The sequence below is a fragment of the Myxine glutinosa genome, chromosome 7 (assembly GCF_964187855.1).
Source record: "Myxine glutinosa chromosome 7, kmMyxGlut1.1, whole genome shotgun sequence".
Lineage (NCBI taxonomy): Eukaryota > Metazoa > Chordata > Myxini > Myxiniformes > Myxinidae > Myxine > Myxine glutinosa.
Window position 1 is genome coordinate 25,387,493 of NC_136267.1, and position 17,973 is coordinate 25,405,465.

General features: G+C 42.6%; 1 protein-coding gene across 1 annotated transcript in view; it reads right to left on the reverse strand.

Moving 5' to 3' along the window:
• The window catches only part of MGAT5 (alpha-1,6-mannosylglycoprotein 6-beta-N-acetylglucosaminyltransferase), a 127,926-nt gene that overhangs the window by 89,567 nt on the left and 20,386 nt on the right, over positions 1-17,973 (reverse strand). Inside the window, exons 3-4 of the mRNA XM_078781378.1 lie at positions 13,556-13,729; positions 6,768-6,844 (exon numbers count right to left, since the gene is read on the reverse strand). Of these exons, the coding sequence (XP_078637504.1) occupies positions 6,768-6,844; positions 13,556-13,729 (251 nt within the window). The remainder of the gene's footprint in view (positions 1-6,767; positions 6,845-13,555; positions 13,730-17,973) is intronic.

Here is a 17,973-nt window from a genome sequence, read left to right on the forward strand (position 1 = left end):
ATTTGCGGTTTGCCGACTGTGAGCCGTGAAACGTCCCTACCCGAGGGTGAGATTTCCCAGTCGCCTAAAGGGCGCCTTGCACAGCTTTGGCAGCAGGACTGTAACTGCCAACCCAACGGGATTCTGCTCTCGATTGGACATTGATCTGACGATCGCTGGAGCGGATCGACTTTGGCTTGAAGCCGGGGATTAAAGACATTGGGAATCTTCTTCTTTTCGCTCACTTGGAGCACAGTGAGTTATATTGTACGAACCTGATGGTACCATCATAGGAATGATATACTATTTGTTGTACAATTGATTACTATTGTTTTTGTGTTGTTATTCTTGTGTGATCTTAATACAATATTTGTTGGTTGGTAACAGTTGGTGTGGCTTCACCATTGATCTTTGACATACAGGATAACACATTTTTCTGCCGTGACTCCTCTCGGGGCTCAGAGGTACACCGTGACCAGGGGGTTGGGGAGGAGCACGTAACACAAGCGACCACACACTACGGCGCCATGGCAGGCAAACATCGTGCAAGGCAGGCTGAGAGCCATGCCAGGCCTGCGGATTTCACGGAAACGATCGTTACCGGTAGAGTGTCGGTAACGTGATAGCAAAAACACGGAACCGAAAGTACGTTTCCCATCACAGAAAGGCAGTGTAAGGCAAAAAGATGTAGCATTTACCTTCACGTGTGATTTTCAGCTAACTATTTTAGAAGTTGAGTTTTATTTCCAACAAAATTAGGCTGGCAAAGCAGATAGCATGTAGTTTCCCACATTCAGGTTCGCGATATGACTTCGGGGGAGAAGGGCCTTGGTAAGAGAGGTGACCAAGAACCCGATGGTCACTGGCTGAGCTCCAGAGATCCTGTGTGGAGATGGGAGAAACTTTCAGAAGGACAACCATCACTGCAACACTCCACCGATCTGGAATTTATGGCAGCGTGGACAGACGGAAGCCTCTCCTCAGTGAAAGACACATCAAAGCCCACAGAATCTTGTTTCTTACAGTCTGAGAGTCCTTTAGGTGCTTTTTTGCAAACTCCAAGCGGGCTTTCTCCCCCGATTGCTCAGTTTGGTCCGGGCGGTCAGCTCTAGGAAGAGTCCTGGTTGTTCCAAACTTCTTCCATTTAAGAATTATGAAGGCCAATGTGCTCTTGGGAACCTTCAATGCAGCAGAAATTTTTTTGCAGGCTTCCCCAGATCTGTGCCTCAACACAATCCTGTCTCTGAGCTCTGCAGGCAGTTCCCTTCGACCTCATGGCTTGGTTTTGCTCTGATATGCATTGTCAGCTGCGAGACCTTATATAGACAGGTGTGTGCCTTTCCAAATCATGTCCAATCAATTGAATTTACCACAGGTGGACTCCAATCAAGGTGTAGAAACATCTCAAAGATGATCAAGAGAAATGGGAGGCACCTGAGCTAAATTTCAAGTGTCATAGCAAAGGGTCTGAATACTTATGCAAATGTGATATTTCAGTTTTTTCTTTTTAATAAATTTGCAAGCAAAACTTTCTAAAATCCTGTTTTCTCTGTCATTATGGGGTATCGAGTGCAGATTGATGAGGGGAAAAATGAATTTAAACGATTTCAGCATCAGGCTGCAACATAAAATGTGAAAAAAGTGAAGGGGTCTGAATATTTTCTGAATGCACTGTATATAGACTAGCCGAATGCACCTGGCGTTGCCCGGGTTCTTTTTGAATGAATTTACTGCTATAATTCAGCTTTTACTTGTGGCCGTAGAAGATTGACTACTCTAATTCAGCTCAGCTTTTAATTGCGAAATGGGCCCAGCCCGGCCTAGGTGGCCTCGTCACCTAGCCTGTAACCTTCCCGTGGCCCATCCAGACATTTTTTGTTTTAGAGGTTTCCTCCTATCTTTCGCCGTTCAGGAGATTAGCACGTGCAGACAAACAAGCAAACAAACACTATATATATATATATAGAACGAACACACACACACACACACACACACACACACACACACACACACACACACACACACACACACACACACACACACACACACACACACACACACACACACACTTCACTATTGATCTTGATAAGCCAACCAAATTTTGAGGGGAAATATAAAAAAAATGGGTACAAATGGGTAGTATTATGTAACATGCTTTCAGTCCAAATGTACTTTTATAGGAATGAGTATGGTGATAAATGGGTGTTGTCAATTCCAGAACGAGACAGAATATGTTCCATCAAGTAATTATAATGCAAAAGATGCATTACTGCATAATGGACTGACAGCAAGACAGAACATAGTTTGAGATTTGAAGCAACATTTGTGAACTGCTTCCTTGTTTGACACTCAGCATTTCAAAAGGATAGAGTATGGATAAACAACCATAAGTTGGCAAGAATAGCCCAGGCACTGATGGGCTTGATGTCCGCCTCCTCTATCAAAATTAATTGTAAAGGAACTCATATTTATTTAATCAGTTGTCAGACAATACAAAATTAAATCATATTGAACTTCGGTATAAACATAATGTTTGTTTTTTCCTATCAATTTGTGACGGCAATTTTTTTTTTGTCATATAGCTAGCATGCTATTTATCAAAGATGGCTGTCGAGCACACAGATGATATTCATTGTCAGTTTTACCGTCAGTGGAAATATTGTGTCATCGTATTTTAACTGTCTGCATCCCTGGACAACCACCTATTTAAAATTTTAAGTTGCGGTAGTCCAAATATAGAAAATCATTTCACAAGAACAGGTTCAGGTGTGTGCATATACACGAGGGAGGTTCACATGAAGGTTGGTGTGAACTTTTATTTTATTGTAGAACTTTATCAAAACTCAGCAGTTATTGTAGCGCTATCTCTTAATATACCGTACCTGAAAGTGCTTCGGTCCACTGTTACATCACACATTTTCATTCACTCTTAAATTACCGAAACATCTAATAAAACCCTGAAATGCTGAGGTGTGTGAAGATGTGCAAATACAATTAGTCTTTTCATGTTTTCTTTTCTCATTTTCAGCTGTCCATTGTGGTTTAATGAGCCTTTTTACTCGTTAGTGTCGCTTCACTTGAATTTCCAGTTAAAAATCTTCTTTTTTTTAATGTCCAGGTAAATAACACACATACATGCACCTTTAGCTTCATATCTGGAAATGGACTTTGACCTTTTTGATGGCATGAAGTTTTACGATCGAGATGCTTCTCCCTTCCCCTTTTTGTATCCTGCTCTTCTTTGACCAGGTATAAGCACAAGTAAGAGTGTATAATTATATTATCATACTATATATAAAATTTGAGAAATGCATGCTTGTTTGTGGGTTTTTTGTTTGTTTGTTTGTTTTATATGCACTTCTAAACTGCAAGATGAAATGAGTTGAAAACTGGTGGTTATACTTGCAGTGTGCATGAGAAGGTTTCACACACTAAATAGTGTTACGTTTGTGGGGGGCAGGCAATACCTTAGTCCAGGTAGAATAAAATAGGTAGTGTGCTCTGACTGTCATGAAGAAGAAGCCCTCATGTATCATAAGTAGGGATCCATTTGACCGTATCTCGTGGAAGAGCGTATCTTCGTTCCCATCACGAGGGGTAGGATATGTTAATTAGCTTGGGATTAATGGTAAATCCCCTGTATGTAATGGCCTCTGTTATGTTACCTCTGTTCCTTATGACACATGCAGCATGCACACCTAGCCAGGAAATCACGCATTAACCACACTAAATAAAACCAACCAGAAGCAGGACATTGAGCACTACCGCTGATAACACCGACTTGGTGAGCACACAGGCACGGCCAAGAGGCCACGCCCCGAAGGGCAGTGATTGGTCTGGAAAATATCGGCACAAAAACTGCCAAGATGGGACTATGGGATTGGTGGAACAGGCACGGATGACGTCAGAGTGTCTCTGTCTCTGTCTCTGTCTCTGTCTCTGTCTCTCTCTCTCTCTCTCTCTCTCTCTCTCTCTCTCTCTCTCTCTCTCTCTCTCTCTCTCTCTCTCTCTCTCTCTCTCTCTCGTCGTGTCCCAACATCGCTCTTCTTCGTCTTCTCGTGGTTGGCTCACGTCTTCTCGTGGTTGGCTCACATCTTCTGGCTTTGTGTTGGTGAACGAGTTCGCGAGGACAAACGTGGCTGGAGTGACGGATGAGCGAGCGATATTCTGTTCACTTCGCGCACGAAGCCAGGAGTGAGCGGACCACGTGGCGAGGCCTAGTTCGCGCCCATGGGGAGTGCAGCCTGCAGGTTTCACGCGCAAGGATGTAGAGGCCTGTGACGATCTTTGACGATTCCTGACGGGGTTCAAGAGCAACTCGGAGCTAAGTGCCCACAACAAATAACACACATTTATTTTCGTTCTTTCATATTTCCCTTTGTAATCGAGTGTGTGGGGATGTCCCGTTTAGGCATCCTAGTTTTTTTTATCGTGCATTATTTTGTTACCGGCACTTGATCCACCACGCGGTAACCCAGGTTGCCCCGTGATTTTTAATCATTTTACATAAATGTCATAAATGTGTCACAAAGGATTTTCCTATCACACGAACCGGGTTACACTCCCCCTAAAATAGATTAATTAATTTTGTAAAATAATTAAAAATCACGGGGCAACCCGGTTGGTGCATAAAACCTGTTTATTTGTCCATTTTAATTCCGTGTCGGTTTGAGTTAATTTCTCCAGGTGCAAAGAAGTCGGGTGGAAGCCGTCCAGGTAAGTTCGTCATCCTCCTTTCCCTCACGTGTAAGGAATACCGTCATCTTTGGATTGAATGCCTTGGAGTAAAGCTCGTTTGGTCATCCGTGTCGCCCTGCGGTGTTCACTACAGGGTAGTCACACGACAATAGTTTTTATAGCCCCTGTGGGTTTCCAGATACAGTCACGTGAAAAAGTAAGTACACCCCATCTAAAGATTTGACTTTTTCAACATATTTCAACGTACAGCTATTTGATCTTCATTTCAACAATATTGATAGATAAAGGTGATATAATATAACAAATATCATGAAACATTTACATTTTGTAGTCCATTGTATAATTTAAATAAACATAAATGCAAATGTCACACGTGGAAAAAGTACACCCCTACATTTATCACTACTTCAAACACCTAAAATTAGAATCAGGTGCACCAGCTCAGGTGCAAATGATTAGAACGTCGTTAGAGAGGATCTTGGAGGAACCTGTCTTATTTAGACCTCAGACATTTAGTTTGGTTTGCTCTTTGTTGTTGAAGTGTGCGGCGTCACCATGGATAGATCAAAATAACTCTGAGGCCTTCAGAAAGAAGGTTATAGATGCCTACGAGTCTGGGAAGGGATTTAAAAAGATCTCCAAACAATTTGAAATCAATCATTCAACTGTCCGGAAGATCATCTACATGTGGAGATGATTCCAAACAACTGCCAACTTGTTCAGGCCAGGCCGCCCCAGCAAGTTCAGCCCGAGAGCAGACAGCAAGATGCTGAAAGAAGTCTCTAAGAACCCCAGAATGTCATCACGGGACGTACAGGTAGCTCTTGCCACTGTTGATGTCAAAGTGCACGAGTCTACCATTAGAAAGAGGCTGCACAAATTTGATCTACATGGGAGGTGTGCCAGGAGGAAACCTTTGCTGTCCAGAAAGAACATCAGGGCAAGACTAAAGTTTGCCAATGAACACCTGGGCAAAGACCAGCACTTCTGGAACAATGTGCTGTGGACAGATGAGTCAAAGGTCGAGCTATTTGGCTACAGTACCAGAAGACATGTTTGGCAAAAACCAAAGACAGCATTTGACCACAACAACCTGATACCAACTGCAAAGCATGGTGGTGGAAATATTATGGTTTGGGGCAGCTTTGCTGCATCAGGGCTTGGGCAGCTCACCATCATAGAATCCACTATGAATTCTTCATTGTACCAGAGGGTGCTTGCGGATAATGTGAGGCCATCTGTCGGAGAGTTGAAGCTCAACCGAAGGTGGACCTTGCAACATGACAATGACCCTAAGCATACCAGTAAATCCACCAAGGAATGGCTGAAAAGAAAGAAATGGAGCGTTCTGGAATGGCCAAGTCAAAGCCCGGTTCTAAATCCCATCGAGATGTTGTGGGGGGATTTGAAACGAGCTCTGCATGCAAGAAATCCCTCAAACATCGCACAGCTGAAAGAATTCTGCATGGAGGAGTGGGCAAAAATTTCTCCCAGTCAATGTCAGAGACTGGTAGACAGTTATAAGAAACGCCTACTTGAGGTTGTTTCTGCCAAAGGGGGCAATACCAAATTTGCATTTATATATATTTAACTTATACAATGGACTACAAAATGTAAATGTTTCATGATATTTGTTACATTATATCACCTTTATCTATCAATATTGTTGAAATGAAGATCAAATAGTTGTATGTTGAAATATGTTGAAAAAGTCAAAACTTTACATGGGGTGTACTTACTTTTTCACGTGACTGTATGGGCAGCATGCAAATTCTCTACGTAAATGTGTATTTTATAGTGCCGCTCCCACTGTGAAGTGATAATACAAGCCAAGTGATACACAAGATTTTATAGACTAACAAATGCGGAATGGAATAGGGTGAGAAATGTGAATATGTATCATTTGTTTTGTCGAAATAGAAAACCTTTGATGTCAATGTGCAACTCTTATAGACAAACTGACATTTCTACTGTAGCACAATTAAAAGGCTAATGGTTGATTCATCACTTTTATTTGATGGAAAATTAAATGACGAGCCAACCATAATAGTTTAATACTTTGCACATTCGGGCTGTTTACATGGACACACCTTGATTTTAGCCTCGCAATGTGGAAACCCATCTCGTTCAGGCAGCTCACATTGCTCCTGTGCACCATTCAGCAGATCTAGACAAACAAACAATCAAAAAGCTTTTCTTCCAAAGGAAAATGCAATTATTTAAAAAGTTAGTCTGGCTTTTCACTATGGTATTTATTTGACTGCAGAGTTATTCCTGCAGCATAATTATAAAATGGTTGTCTATTAAATGGTTTTCCGTTTTGATTTACTGCTGCAGCACAATCAGACGTGACAATAACTTAAAATTGGTCTTTTCTTTATATCACAGTGTTTCGATCAATAGGTATTTAATTTAAAAGCCACTTTCTCCTGTTTCTTTGAAAACAAATGCAGGGCTAGAAGTTGGACATTTGAAGGACACAGAAAAAGTTGCCTTGACATTTCAAGGGTGATAGATGGGTCACATTTTCAATTATATTTTAAAGTAGCAGATATACTCTTCAAGGATGGATAATGATATGGGATTTGTTAGAATGGGAAGGCCAGACTACTACTATTTCTACTCGCACTGCAGCGGCTGCCACTGCCACCTTTAGGGCAGCAATTTGGAATTTGGTCAAGGTACATTTAAATGTCAGTTTACCCTGCAATACACAAATGGAAATGCTGCAGACCAACAATGAAATGGAACATGTATGCTCGTGCTAAGAGGCCTGGAGTTGGCATGAGTGGTTAGGGTGCTGGCTTGGGATTCTAAGGTCCAGAGTTTGAATCCCGGTCGGTTGTTGAATTAACACCAGGTGTGTTTGACTCAGCCTGTCATCCTTCCAAGGTCGGCGAAATGAGTACCAGCTTACTGGGATGAATGAGCCATTCGAGTATCCTGTGTAGGAGTGACTGTGCCCAAGTCAAGAAACTGCTTCAGCAGCTCGATGCATCTGATGATGCAGCAGTGGACATCATCATCATCATCATGCTGCTGCTCGTGCTAATGCAAACATGACTGGCTGGCTTTTTACGTGCGAATGAATGGTAAAGCTTGTAAATATATTACGTACAAGGATGAAAATGACATACAATGTAGAAGGATGGTTAAAGCTTAATGAGGACATTATTTTAATAAAAACTGGAACAATAATAGTTCATTGATGAGATTTTGTGCAACAAATGATATTGTATACCCTGAGGAAGTTGTACTAACTTTAAATGTCAATACTAGATAGGGGTCGTACACAACATACGTGAATTGTTTGAATTCCTGCCCACACCCTCTCCAAAATAACATTCCCTGTCACAATGAAACAAAACATCTCCAAAATAATTTATTGAGTGCACAATCATGATAAGGTACAATTATGATTGTGCACTCAATAATAATATAATATAATAACATCTGATGAGATAATATTGTCTGGTAAGGTACAAGAAAATTATGAAATGTCTGCAATGCATAACATTTATTCAGATTGAAAGCCAGTTTTGACAGCAAATATAGTGAACAAAATTGGGATCAAGTAGAGTTCACACTCATATTCTTCCAGAATGCTCTTCGCTCTTTCAATTTAGAAGGGAGTTCCATAATTGGACAATTGCTTGATGGCGTCACATGACTGACACCCTCCCCTCTCCCCGCCCACCCCTGCGACACTCTGGGAAACACCCACCCCCAAAGTGTCATGTATTTTGTGTACGACTCCTTAATAAAGCAATGTTATAAAAAACAAGATGATGACCAACAGTTACACATTATGTGAAGCAGGTGTACCAATAGGTTCCCTGTGAAGGAGAACGTCAAACTAGATAAGATTTACAGGCAACATGGGTGTTTCACAGGCAAACACCCAACACATGGGTGTTTCACACATATACCAATTTAAATGGAGCAGAGTTATTTTTTAAAATGGTCCTGAATTGACGAGGAATGTTGAGCATTCGCACTTACAACGCTCGGCTGTCTGTCAAGCAAACATGAATAACGTTTTAAAAATAATATTGGAAAATCACCTGATTACTAAATAAAGAAGCCAATTCATTCGCAGTTGCAATTTGATTAAGCTTGTGCAAGGTGAGTATCAAAGGACCAGTACGCAAGAGGATATATGGGTCTCAAATAGAACATGCATGATGAGGTTTTGAAATGACCAAAATTAGTAGCCAAATGTAAAATACCAAACAATACAAGCATTCCTTATTGTACAATATAATGCATAACTGCACACAACATGGCTGTGATGTTGGTATACAAACAAAAATAGGCAATCTAGATATATAAATAATAAATAAATGAAGTAAACCCTTAAATATTGTGGATTTTAATATTGTGGTTTTGAACAATCATGGACAACCTCTGTGTAACGAATTAGTTATCAGAGAGCGTAATTTTGACCAATAATATATTGTTTTTTGAGCTGAGTTGTGAATCATCGTTTGTGCCCATTTGGACGGTCCTCTCGCATCTTGAGCTTTTTGTCGTTTCCCGTGCACCGCTAATAATGGCGCCCAAGCGCAACACGATGGAAAGAAAGTTAATCTAGTGCAAAAAGGTAGAGAAAAGTGATGGTGCGTGTGTATGTGTATGTTATTCGTAAGTATGTACAGCGCCTTCAAAAAGTATTCACACTCCTTGACTTTTTTGACATTTTGTTGCATTACAGCCTGAATTTAAATTAGATTAAATTGAGATTTTTGTTGTCACTGATCTACACATAATACCACATAATGTCAAAGTGGAATATTTTTATTTTAGAAAATTTTACAAAAGCATTAAAAATGAAAAGCTGAAATGAGTCGAGTCAATAAGTATTCAACCCCTTTGCTATGACACTCCAAATTGAGTTCAGGATCATCCAATTTCCTTTGTTCATCCTTGACCAGTCTCGACAACTCGATTGGAGTCCACATGTGGCCAATTCAATTGATTGGACATGATTTAGAAATAAACACACCTTTCTATATAAGGTCGCACAGTTGACAGTGCATGTTAGAGCAGAAACTCTACCATGGAGTCCTAGGAACTGTCAGTAGAACTCTGAGATATAATTTTGAGGAGGCATAGATCTGGGGAAGGTATAAAAATAATTTCTAGTGTTGAAAGTTCCCAAGAGCAAAGTGAGCTCCATCATTAGGAAATGGAAAGAATATGGAACTATCTATACTCTTCCTAGAGCTGGCTGTCCAACCAAACTGAGCAACCGCGCAAGAAGGACCTTGGTCAGCGAGGTGACCAACAACCCAAAGACCACTCTGATGGAACTACAGAGTTCCTTGGCCGAGATGGGAGAACCTACCGGAAGGACAAGTCTCTGTAGCCCTTCACAAATCTAGGCTTTATGGGAGGGAGAGAGGCTAGATGAAAGCCACTCCTCAGGCAAAGGCATATGACAGCATGCCTGGAGTTTGCAAAAGGCACGTGAAAGATTAAACGAAAATCTGACAAGACAAAAATTAAACTTTTTGGCCTGAATGCAAAGCGCTACGTCTGGCAAAAATCGAGCATAGCTCATCACCCATCTAAAACCATCCCCATCATGAAGCAGGGTGGTGGCAGCATCATGCTATGGGGACTGGGAGACTTGTTAGGATAGAGGGAACAATGAATGGAGCCAAATACAGGCAAATCCTTGAAGAGAACCTGCTTCAGAGTGCAAAAGACCTTCTTAGACTGTGGCAAAGATCCCAAGCATACAGCCAAAGCAACACTGGAATGGCTTCAGAACAAGAACGTGAAATTTCTTGAGTGGCCCAGCCAAAGCCCAGACTTGAATTCCACTGAGAATCTGTGGAAAGACTTTAAGATTGCTGCTTACTGATGCTCCCCATCAATTTGACAGAGCTTGAGCAAATCTGCAAGGACGAATGGAAGACACTCCCCAAATCCAATCAAAAGGCTGAAGCAAATGGTCAATCAAAACACACACATCCTAACCCTGAAGGCCAAAATGCATGGTTATACAATCGGACCCCTCCTCCATAAAAGTGATTCGCCATGACTTCAACACCATGCCGTCCCGGCGAGGGCTTATTTGCCTCTTTTGAAAGCAACTTTTTCATTAAAAAAGGTTTAAAAAAAAATGAAACATTTAAACAGCTTTGGACATGCACCTTGACCCCATGGCCAAGGCACACCATCCATAAAGACTATCCCATTGGCATACACATGTACCTCAGCCTAAAAACTGAAGCAAATGATCAATAAAAACACATGCATCCTGACCCCGAAGGGCCAGAATGCATGGTCATACAATTGAAGCCCTCCTCCATAGGTGCGAGTCCCCATGACTACAACACCATGCCTCCCCGATGAGGGCTTATTTGCCCTTGTCAGTATGGCGTACTGCATAAAATCCAACCAATGAGGACCAAACTCGCATGTTAAATGCAAAAAGGCACTTCCTAGCTTTAATGGTGAGCACCAGCCACGGATTACGTCTCACATGGTAGAAACTGCATAATCCGCAAAGAACAAACAGCCTATCTGCCAACCAGACCATTATTCCCACTAATGCAAACCAAAACCAGGGGGTGTGTTGCGATCGATCGGCGGTGATAACAATCAACGACATATACAGTGTGACGAGCGGTTCAGATCTCCTATGGACTGAAGTCCGAGACCAAAGCGTCACCTCTGTCTCGGAGGCATCAGCCCGGCCACTCTATCAACTGACAGAGATTTGTTTCTTTGGTCGATATTGGTCAAAACATCAAGCAGAGCCGCCGATCTGGATTTCAGCCTAACTTGCCCTCATCAGGACGGCATACTGCAAAAAATCTCACCAATGACGACAAAACTCTGCTGTTAAATGCAAAAAGGCACCTCCTGGAGCCGCCGATCAAACAGATCCGCTGACCTCCTGTGATATGTTTATTTTTATGGCTGCCACCCACCTTTAATATTTTCTTGAAGCCCAGGAACGTAACCCCCTTTTCCCATAGGCTCTTGGTTTTAACTCACGGTTTTGAATATCATGGTATTTTCCAAGAAATTACCCCCTCTCCCCCTCCATAATATACAAGGGTTTATTGTAATAACCTATTTAAATTTTAAAAAACCCCAAGTGTCAATACATCCCCCTAAAAAAAAAAGCAAGCATGAATTAGAGCAAGCCTTCTTGCCAAGCAAGGAGAAATGCAAACAATGGTGCAAAGTACGGTACAAGAAAAAATATTTTCGAGCCTAAAATAGATCCAGAGTGGTATAATGGGACAACACCACCCACACACATAACTCTGTGATGAAGTGTTCTCGTGGGATTTGAGCGACAATATGGATCCATCTGCTGAATGAAATCCTTCTTGGTAACACATTGTTGAATAGCAGGTATTTCAGGTTTCTTTGAATCACATGCCTGGAAGCTCGATCAAGAGCAAATAATAATAAAATAAAAATATGTCACCCACAGGGTGAACCGTATCTTGCCAAAATGTGAAAATTCCGTTTTTTCGTCATGACGTCATCAAATGACGTCATAGCGTCAAACTGTTTACAGATCTGGGAAGCACTCATCAAGGGCATTCATATGAGGTATTACTCGATATGGCACCTACGATTTCAAAATTTGACCTTGGGGTCAATAATTTTCGACCTCCAGCGCTAACCATGAAGGTCAAGGCCGATCGCCACCAAAAACTAATCAGCTGAGCGCCGGACCATATACTAGATTCCCATGAAGTTTGGAGACGATCCGATCAAAGTTACTCAAAAAATTAGTGTTTCGTCGACCTCCATGATTGACCACAAAGTGACCTTGACCTTTGACCTTGACCTTCAAAATTTTGTGTGCTGAAGGGTATCTCTATAGGACTCTGATATGCGAAGTTACAGGAGTTTCCAATAATAACTGTGGTCTACAGAGTGATCTAAACGTGAAAAAAAAATGATTAACCACAAACAAAAAAACAAACAAACATACAAGCTGACTAATACATCTTGCAAAAACTTCGTTTTGGCAAGATAATAAAGTTGTGACCGTCTAAAGTGCAGTTTCAGCTATCCTGTGCTGTAAAAACTTTATAAACACCAATAAATCTGACAATTGGTGGCTGTTCCTCAAGAAAAGCTTTAGCATAGTGATGGATCAGGTACAACACTCAATACCGACTCGAATCACGAGGAAGGATTAAAAATGCACAAAAATCAACAATACAAAATTACTCCACAAGTACGTTCTTGAAAATTGAGGGACAATATCGACTCGATGAGAAACAAGAAAAATATTATGGTTCATTTTGTAATAAAAAATATATTGCTTCCAATACAATAGGCTTTGTTCTCTAATACAGTATTTTATATCAATGGTTACACATTATAGAGTTTCTTCTTCTTTGCTGGCCAAAATTATTCCCACATTCTTGTGTGGTTGGTCCAGAGGAAGTTCGGCCCAAGTCTTTCACGAACCAGCTGGCCAGGCATGACATTCGAAGAAGGTTAGGACAGGAATTTAGAATTTGGCGGTGGTGTCGGCGATAGCTCGCCTACTCTTCACAAAGGACACTGTGGGTTATTTTAACGCCCACAAAATAATATCGACAGACAGGACGCCAGTTTAACATCCATCCAAGGGCTGGTACACACATTGATGAATCACCCTTCCTATGCAACACCAGGGTGACAGTTTATAGCTGGGTTGGGATTCAAACCCATGCTAGACATCTTACGGGCAAGTGTGTGTACCTCTAGGCCATCCTGCCAGTTCTACACATTACAGAGTTTGAGTTTGCAAAATACATTATTCAGCAAAATTACAGACAAGTGAATTCCAACAGTGCATTTGCATTTCATATCAAAAACGACATAGTATTTATTTAAATCGTTAACATACCTGCAAAATTTATATGGCTGGAGCCTGTGACAGGTGTGCCCATACCCTGTGCCAGTTGGGTACGATTTGTGGCATTTCCTCGAGTGCCATTATATAGCAGATCAATTCGAGATTCGAGTCGGCCGACACGAAGCAAAATGTTGTCCAGAAGAACTGCAAGGGTTTTCTTCATGTCTACTCGCATACAAAAAAAAATTGAAATTGAACAGGATGGGAGAATTAACATAGTTTGGTGTACAATGAGGGGAATTAAAGAATATGACCGATTCTGTGAAATACATGTTGCAATCTCTGATGAGTGCAGCAGCAACAGCGATTTTTCAACAAAAATTGTTGCAGGTCAGTTAATGGGGGAATCCAAATTAACAGACAGCAAGATCTTCGTATTTTTTAATGGCCACCATAATCCCACCTTTCTTGTGAGGTCGGCCGGGGTAAGCTTGGCCCGAGCCTTCACGAACCGGCTCGCCAGGTCTGACGTTCAATGAGTTAGGGCAGAAATTTGGAATTCGGTCATGGTGACGGCAATAGCTCTCCTACTACTCTTCGCAAATGACAATATGGGATCTCTAACGTCCACTGACAAATGCTGGCAGAAGGGATGCCCGTTTAACGTCCATCTGAGGGATGGCACACACATCCTGCCAGTGAAACACCAGACTGACAGTTTATTGCTGGGTCAGGAATTGAACCCAGGCTAGACAGCTTAGAGGCAAGCATGCATACCTCTAGGCCATCATGCCAGCCCAAATTAATACGTCAGACTCCATGCAGTACACTTACCCAAATGTCCTATACAATCCTATCGAAAAGTTTCCGAATGTATGATATCCTACATGACTACAAAAGCCACCCACCTCAAGAAGGTATGGCCTGCTCATGCAAAAGTGGGGGGCATTTGTTCCACACCGAAAACGGCCAACCAGCCAAAATAAATTTGTCGCAGATGGTCCCCACAGGCAATGTAGCCCAGATCGTTTGAAAATGTAGCAAATAGGTGGCCGTCATGAGCAGCAAGGATCCACGTTGTTCCCCTGTGCATTGCCAGAGAAATTCATGCTTCTTTAAAAAGAAACAAAAAAAACAACAACAACAATAATTGGACCCACGTTACCCAGCATCAAGAGCCAGTAATTCCGATGGGAAGACGAAACAAGCCAACCCCAGATACAGTACATACAACAACACACAACAACATGCATTTTAAGGCCATTTTCCCTGTTAGAGCGGGGATTAGCCTTGACAATCACAAAACCCCATGACAATCTTCGCCATCTTGCCCTATTTTCTGCATCTCTCCTTGTTAACCCCCTTGCCCGCATTTCTTCTTCCACCATCTTTAGCCAAGTCTTTCTCGGTCTTCCCCGTCCTCCACTTCCTTCTACATTCATTTCCATCACTCTTCTCAACCAGTCACTTTCATCCTTCCTCAACACATGACCAAACCATCTCAACCTGTTCCTCTTCACAGCATCAATCACAGGCTCTATTCCCATCATCTTTCGCAATTCATCATTTGTCTTCCTCTCTCTCAACGATACTCCGCACATCCTTCGAACCATTCGCATTTCCACTCTTTCCAACCTTCGTTGCTGCTCTACGTTCATTACCGATATCTCGCTCCCATAAATCATAACACTTCTCACACATGCAGCATACACCTTTCCCTTCAGCTTCAACGACACTCCCCTCCTCATCATGACACTCAGTTCCCGAAACTTCTTCCATGCACATCTCACTCCAGCAATAGTTGCCGAGTCTGATCCACCTTCTCCATTCAGCATGTCTCCGAGGTAGCAAAATGTTTTCACACCTTCCAGCTTCACGCCGTCTCCAAGATCCAACTCAACATTTCCTCCATCTGCAGCTCCCTCTGTGCACACCTTACATTTGAATGTAGCTGCCACACTGGTTAATGACCCTCTCAGACCACTACATTTTTAATGAACCCACTCAGCGCACATTGTACATTGAATGGAGTTCACTCCGACACCCTTCCTGCACACAGCACAGGGCCACTTCCCAGTTCTTTCCACCTCACAACATGCTTTACCACTTGCCATCACCTTTGTCTTTCCGATATTCACTTTCAGACCTTTTGTCTCCATACATTCCTTCCACTTATTCATCTTTTCCTTCAGTCCATCCATACTTTCCGCAATCAACACCAGATCATCTGCATACAACAACTCCCACGGTAAACCCTCCTTTACATTCTGAGCCAGCACCTCCATCACAGCTACAAATAGTAGTTGACTTAGTACCGACCCCTGATGCACTCCCACCTTCACCTCAAACTCACCACTGTTCCCGTCCTTCGTCCTTACAGCTGTTCGTGCTCTTTTGTACATTGCCATCACTACTCTGATCAACCATTCCTCCACTCCTAACTTCCTCATTGCCCATGTCAATACTTTGCGTGGAACCCTATCGAATGCTTTCTCCATATCAACAAACCCAAGAAACAACTTCTTCATCTTCTCCATGTACTTCTCCTGCAACTGCCTCACAATAAAAAGCGTGTCTGTCGTTCCTCTTCCGGGCATAAATCCAAACTGCATTTCGTCGATCTTCACTTTCTTCCTTATCCTCCTCTCCAACACCCTTTCCAATACCTTCATTCCATGCTCCAATAACTTTATCGCTCGGTACGAGCCACACTCGAGAGGGCCACCTTTCCCCTTGTATAGAGGGACGAGGGTACTCAGTTCCCAATCCACTGGAATGCGGCCTTCTTTCACCGCCAGATTACAGATCTCTGTCATTCTCTTCACACCCCAACTTCCTGCTGCCTTCAACATATCTCCCACAACTCCCGTCGGCCCTCCCGCTTTTCTACTCTTCATTGCTTTCATTCCTTTTATCGCTTCCTCAACTTCCTTCTCAGTTATCTTCTCTGCCGGTCCTAAAACTGGGTTACTCTATGTTGCCATCCCATTCATTCTCTGTATTCAACAGCATTTCCATATATCTTTTCCATCTTCCTTTAATTCCATCTGGGTCCACAACGATTTGTCCCACTTCATCCTTCAAGCAACTCACCCCCATCACATCACACCTCTCTTTTGCTATCTGCTTTGCAATCCTGAATACTGCTCTCTGACCTTCTTCCGAATCCAAGCGTTCTCCGAACATTTTCCGACATGCCTCCTGCGCCTTTGCTACCTCTTTCTTTGCAGCCTTCTTGGCTGCCTTATAACTTTCATGCTCTGCTGTTTCTGATCCAGTACCCTTCGCCTTCTGCCACTCCTTGAACTTCTTCCTCTTCTCCTCAATCCTCTTTCCAACTTCATCATCCCACCACCATGTTTCCGAGTGCCTCGGTGGTCCTTTTGTCCATCCACATACCTCACCAACGGCTCCCAACAGACTAGCTTTCATAGACATCCAACCACTTTCAAGCTCACCACATCATCCTCTGCCCTACTCAGCCTCTCTTTTAATGCCTCCCTTACTGTCACCTCTTTCAACCTCCACACCTTCATTCTTGGTTGGTACTTCACCCACCGAGCTCTCCTCGCACCTTTCACCCTTATGTCGCAGACAACCAAGTGGTGCTGTGAAACAGCCTCCTCCCCCGGGATCAACTTTGTGTCTCGGAGGTTCCCCCTATCTCGCCTACGCACCATCAGGTAGTCAACGGTTGTCGTCGACCCACCTGTCGTGTATGTAACAAGCTTATTATCCTCTTTCTGGAACTGAGTATTACAAATCAACAAATCAGCTCCATCAGCAAACTCCAAAATCCTTTCACCTTCTCCATTTCTCACACCATATCCGTAACCCCCATGAACTCCCTCAAAACCAACCATACTCCTTCCCACATGTCCATTTAGGTCTACTCCTACCACAACAACTTCCTCATCTTTCACGTTTTCCATCAGCTTCTCTATCGCACACCAGAACTTGTCCTTCTCTTCATCGCTCCGACCAACCTGCGGAGCATATCCCGAGATGGTTCACCAAGAGCTTTCCAATCATCATTTTCACCATCATCAACCTATCACTCACTCTAGTCACACTGTCTACAAACTCCTCAGAAAACAGGACACCAAAACCATTCACACCCTCCAGGCACCCTTGCCACACAAACTTGTATTTCTGTCCCTGCCTACCCTTCACCATTCTCACACCACTTCCCTTCCATCTCGTCTCTTGCACACACCATATGTCCACTCTTCTTCTGACCAATACTTCCACCACTTCTCCTGATCTCCCTGTCATTGTCCCTACATTCCATGTCCCAAACCTCAGAAACCGATCTCCACTTCGGGCTGTACCCTGCCCATATGTAGTTGTAATTGTCATGGTTCTCTTTTTGAGGCAATGTTTTTATGGCCGGATGCCCTTCCTGACGCCAACCCTCTTAGTCGTCTCTTACGACACGCAGGGATACGGTGTACGTATTCTAATCCAGG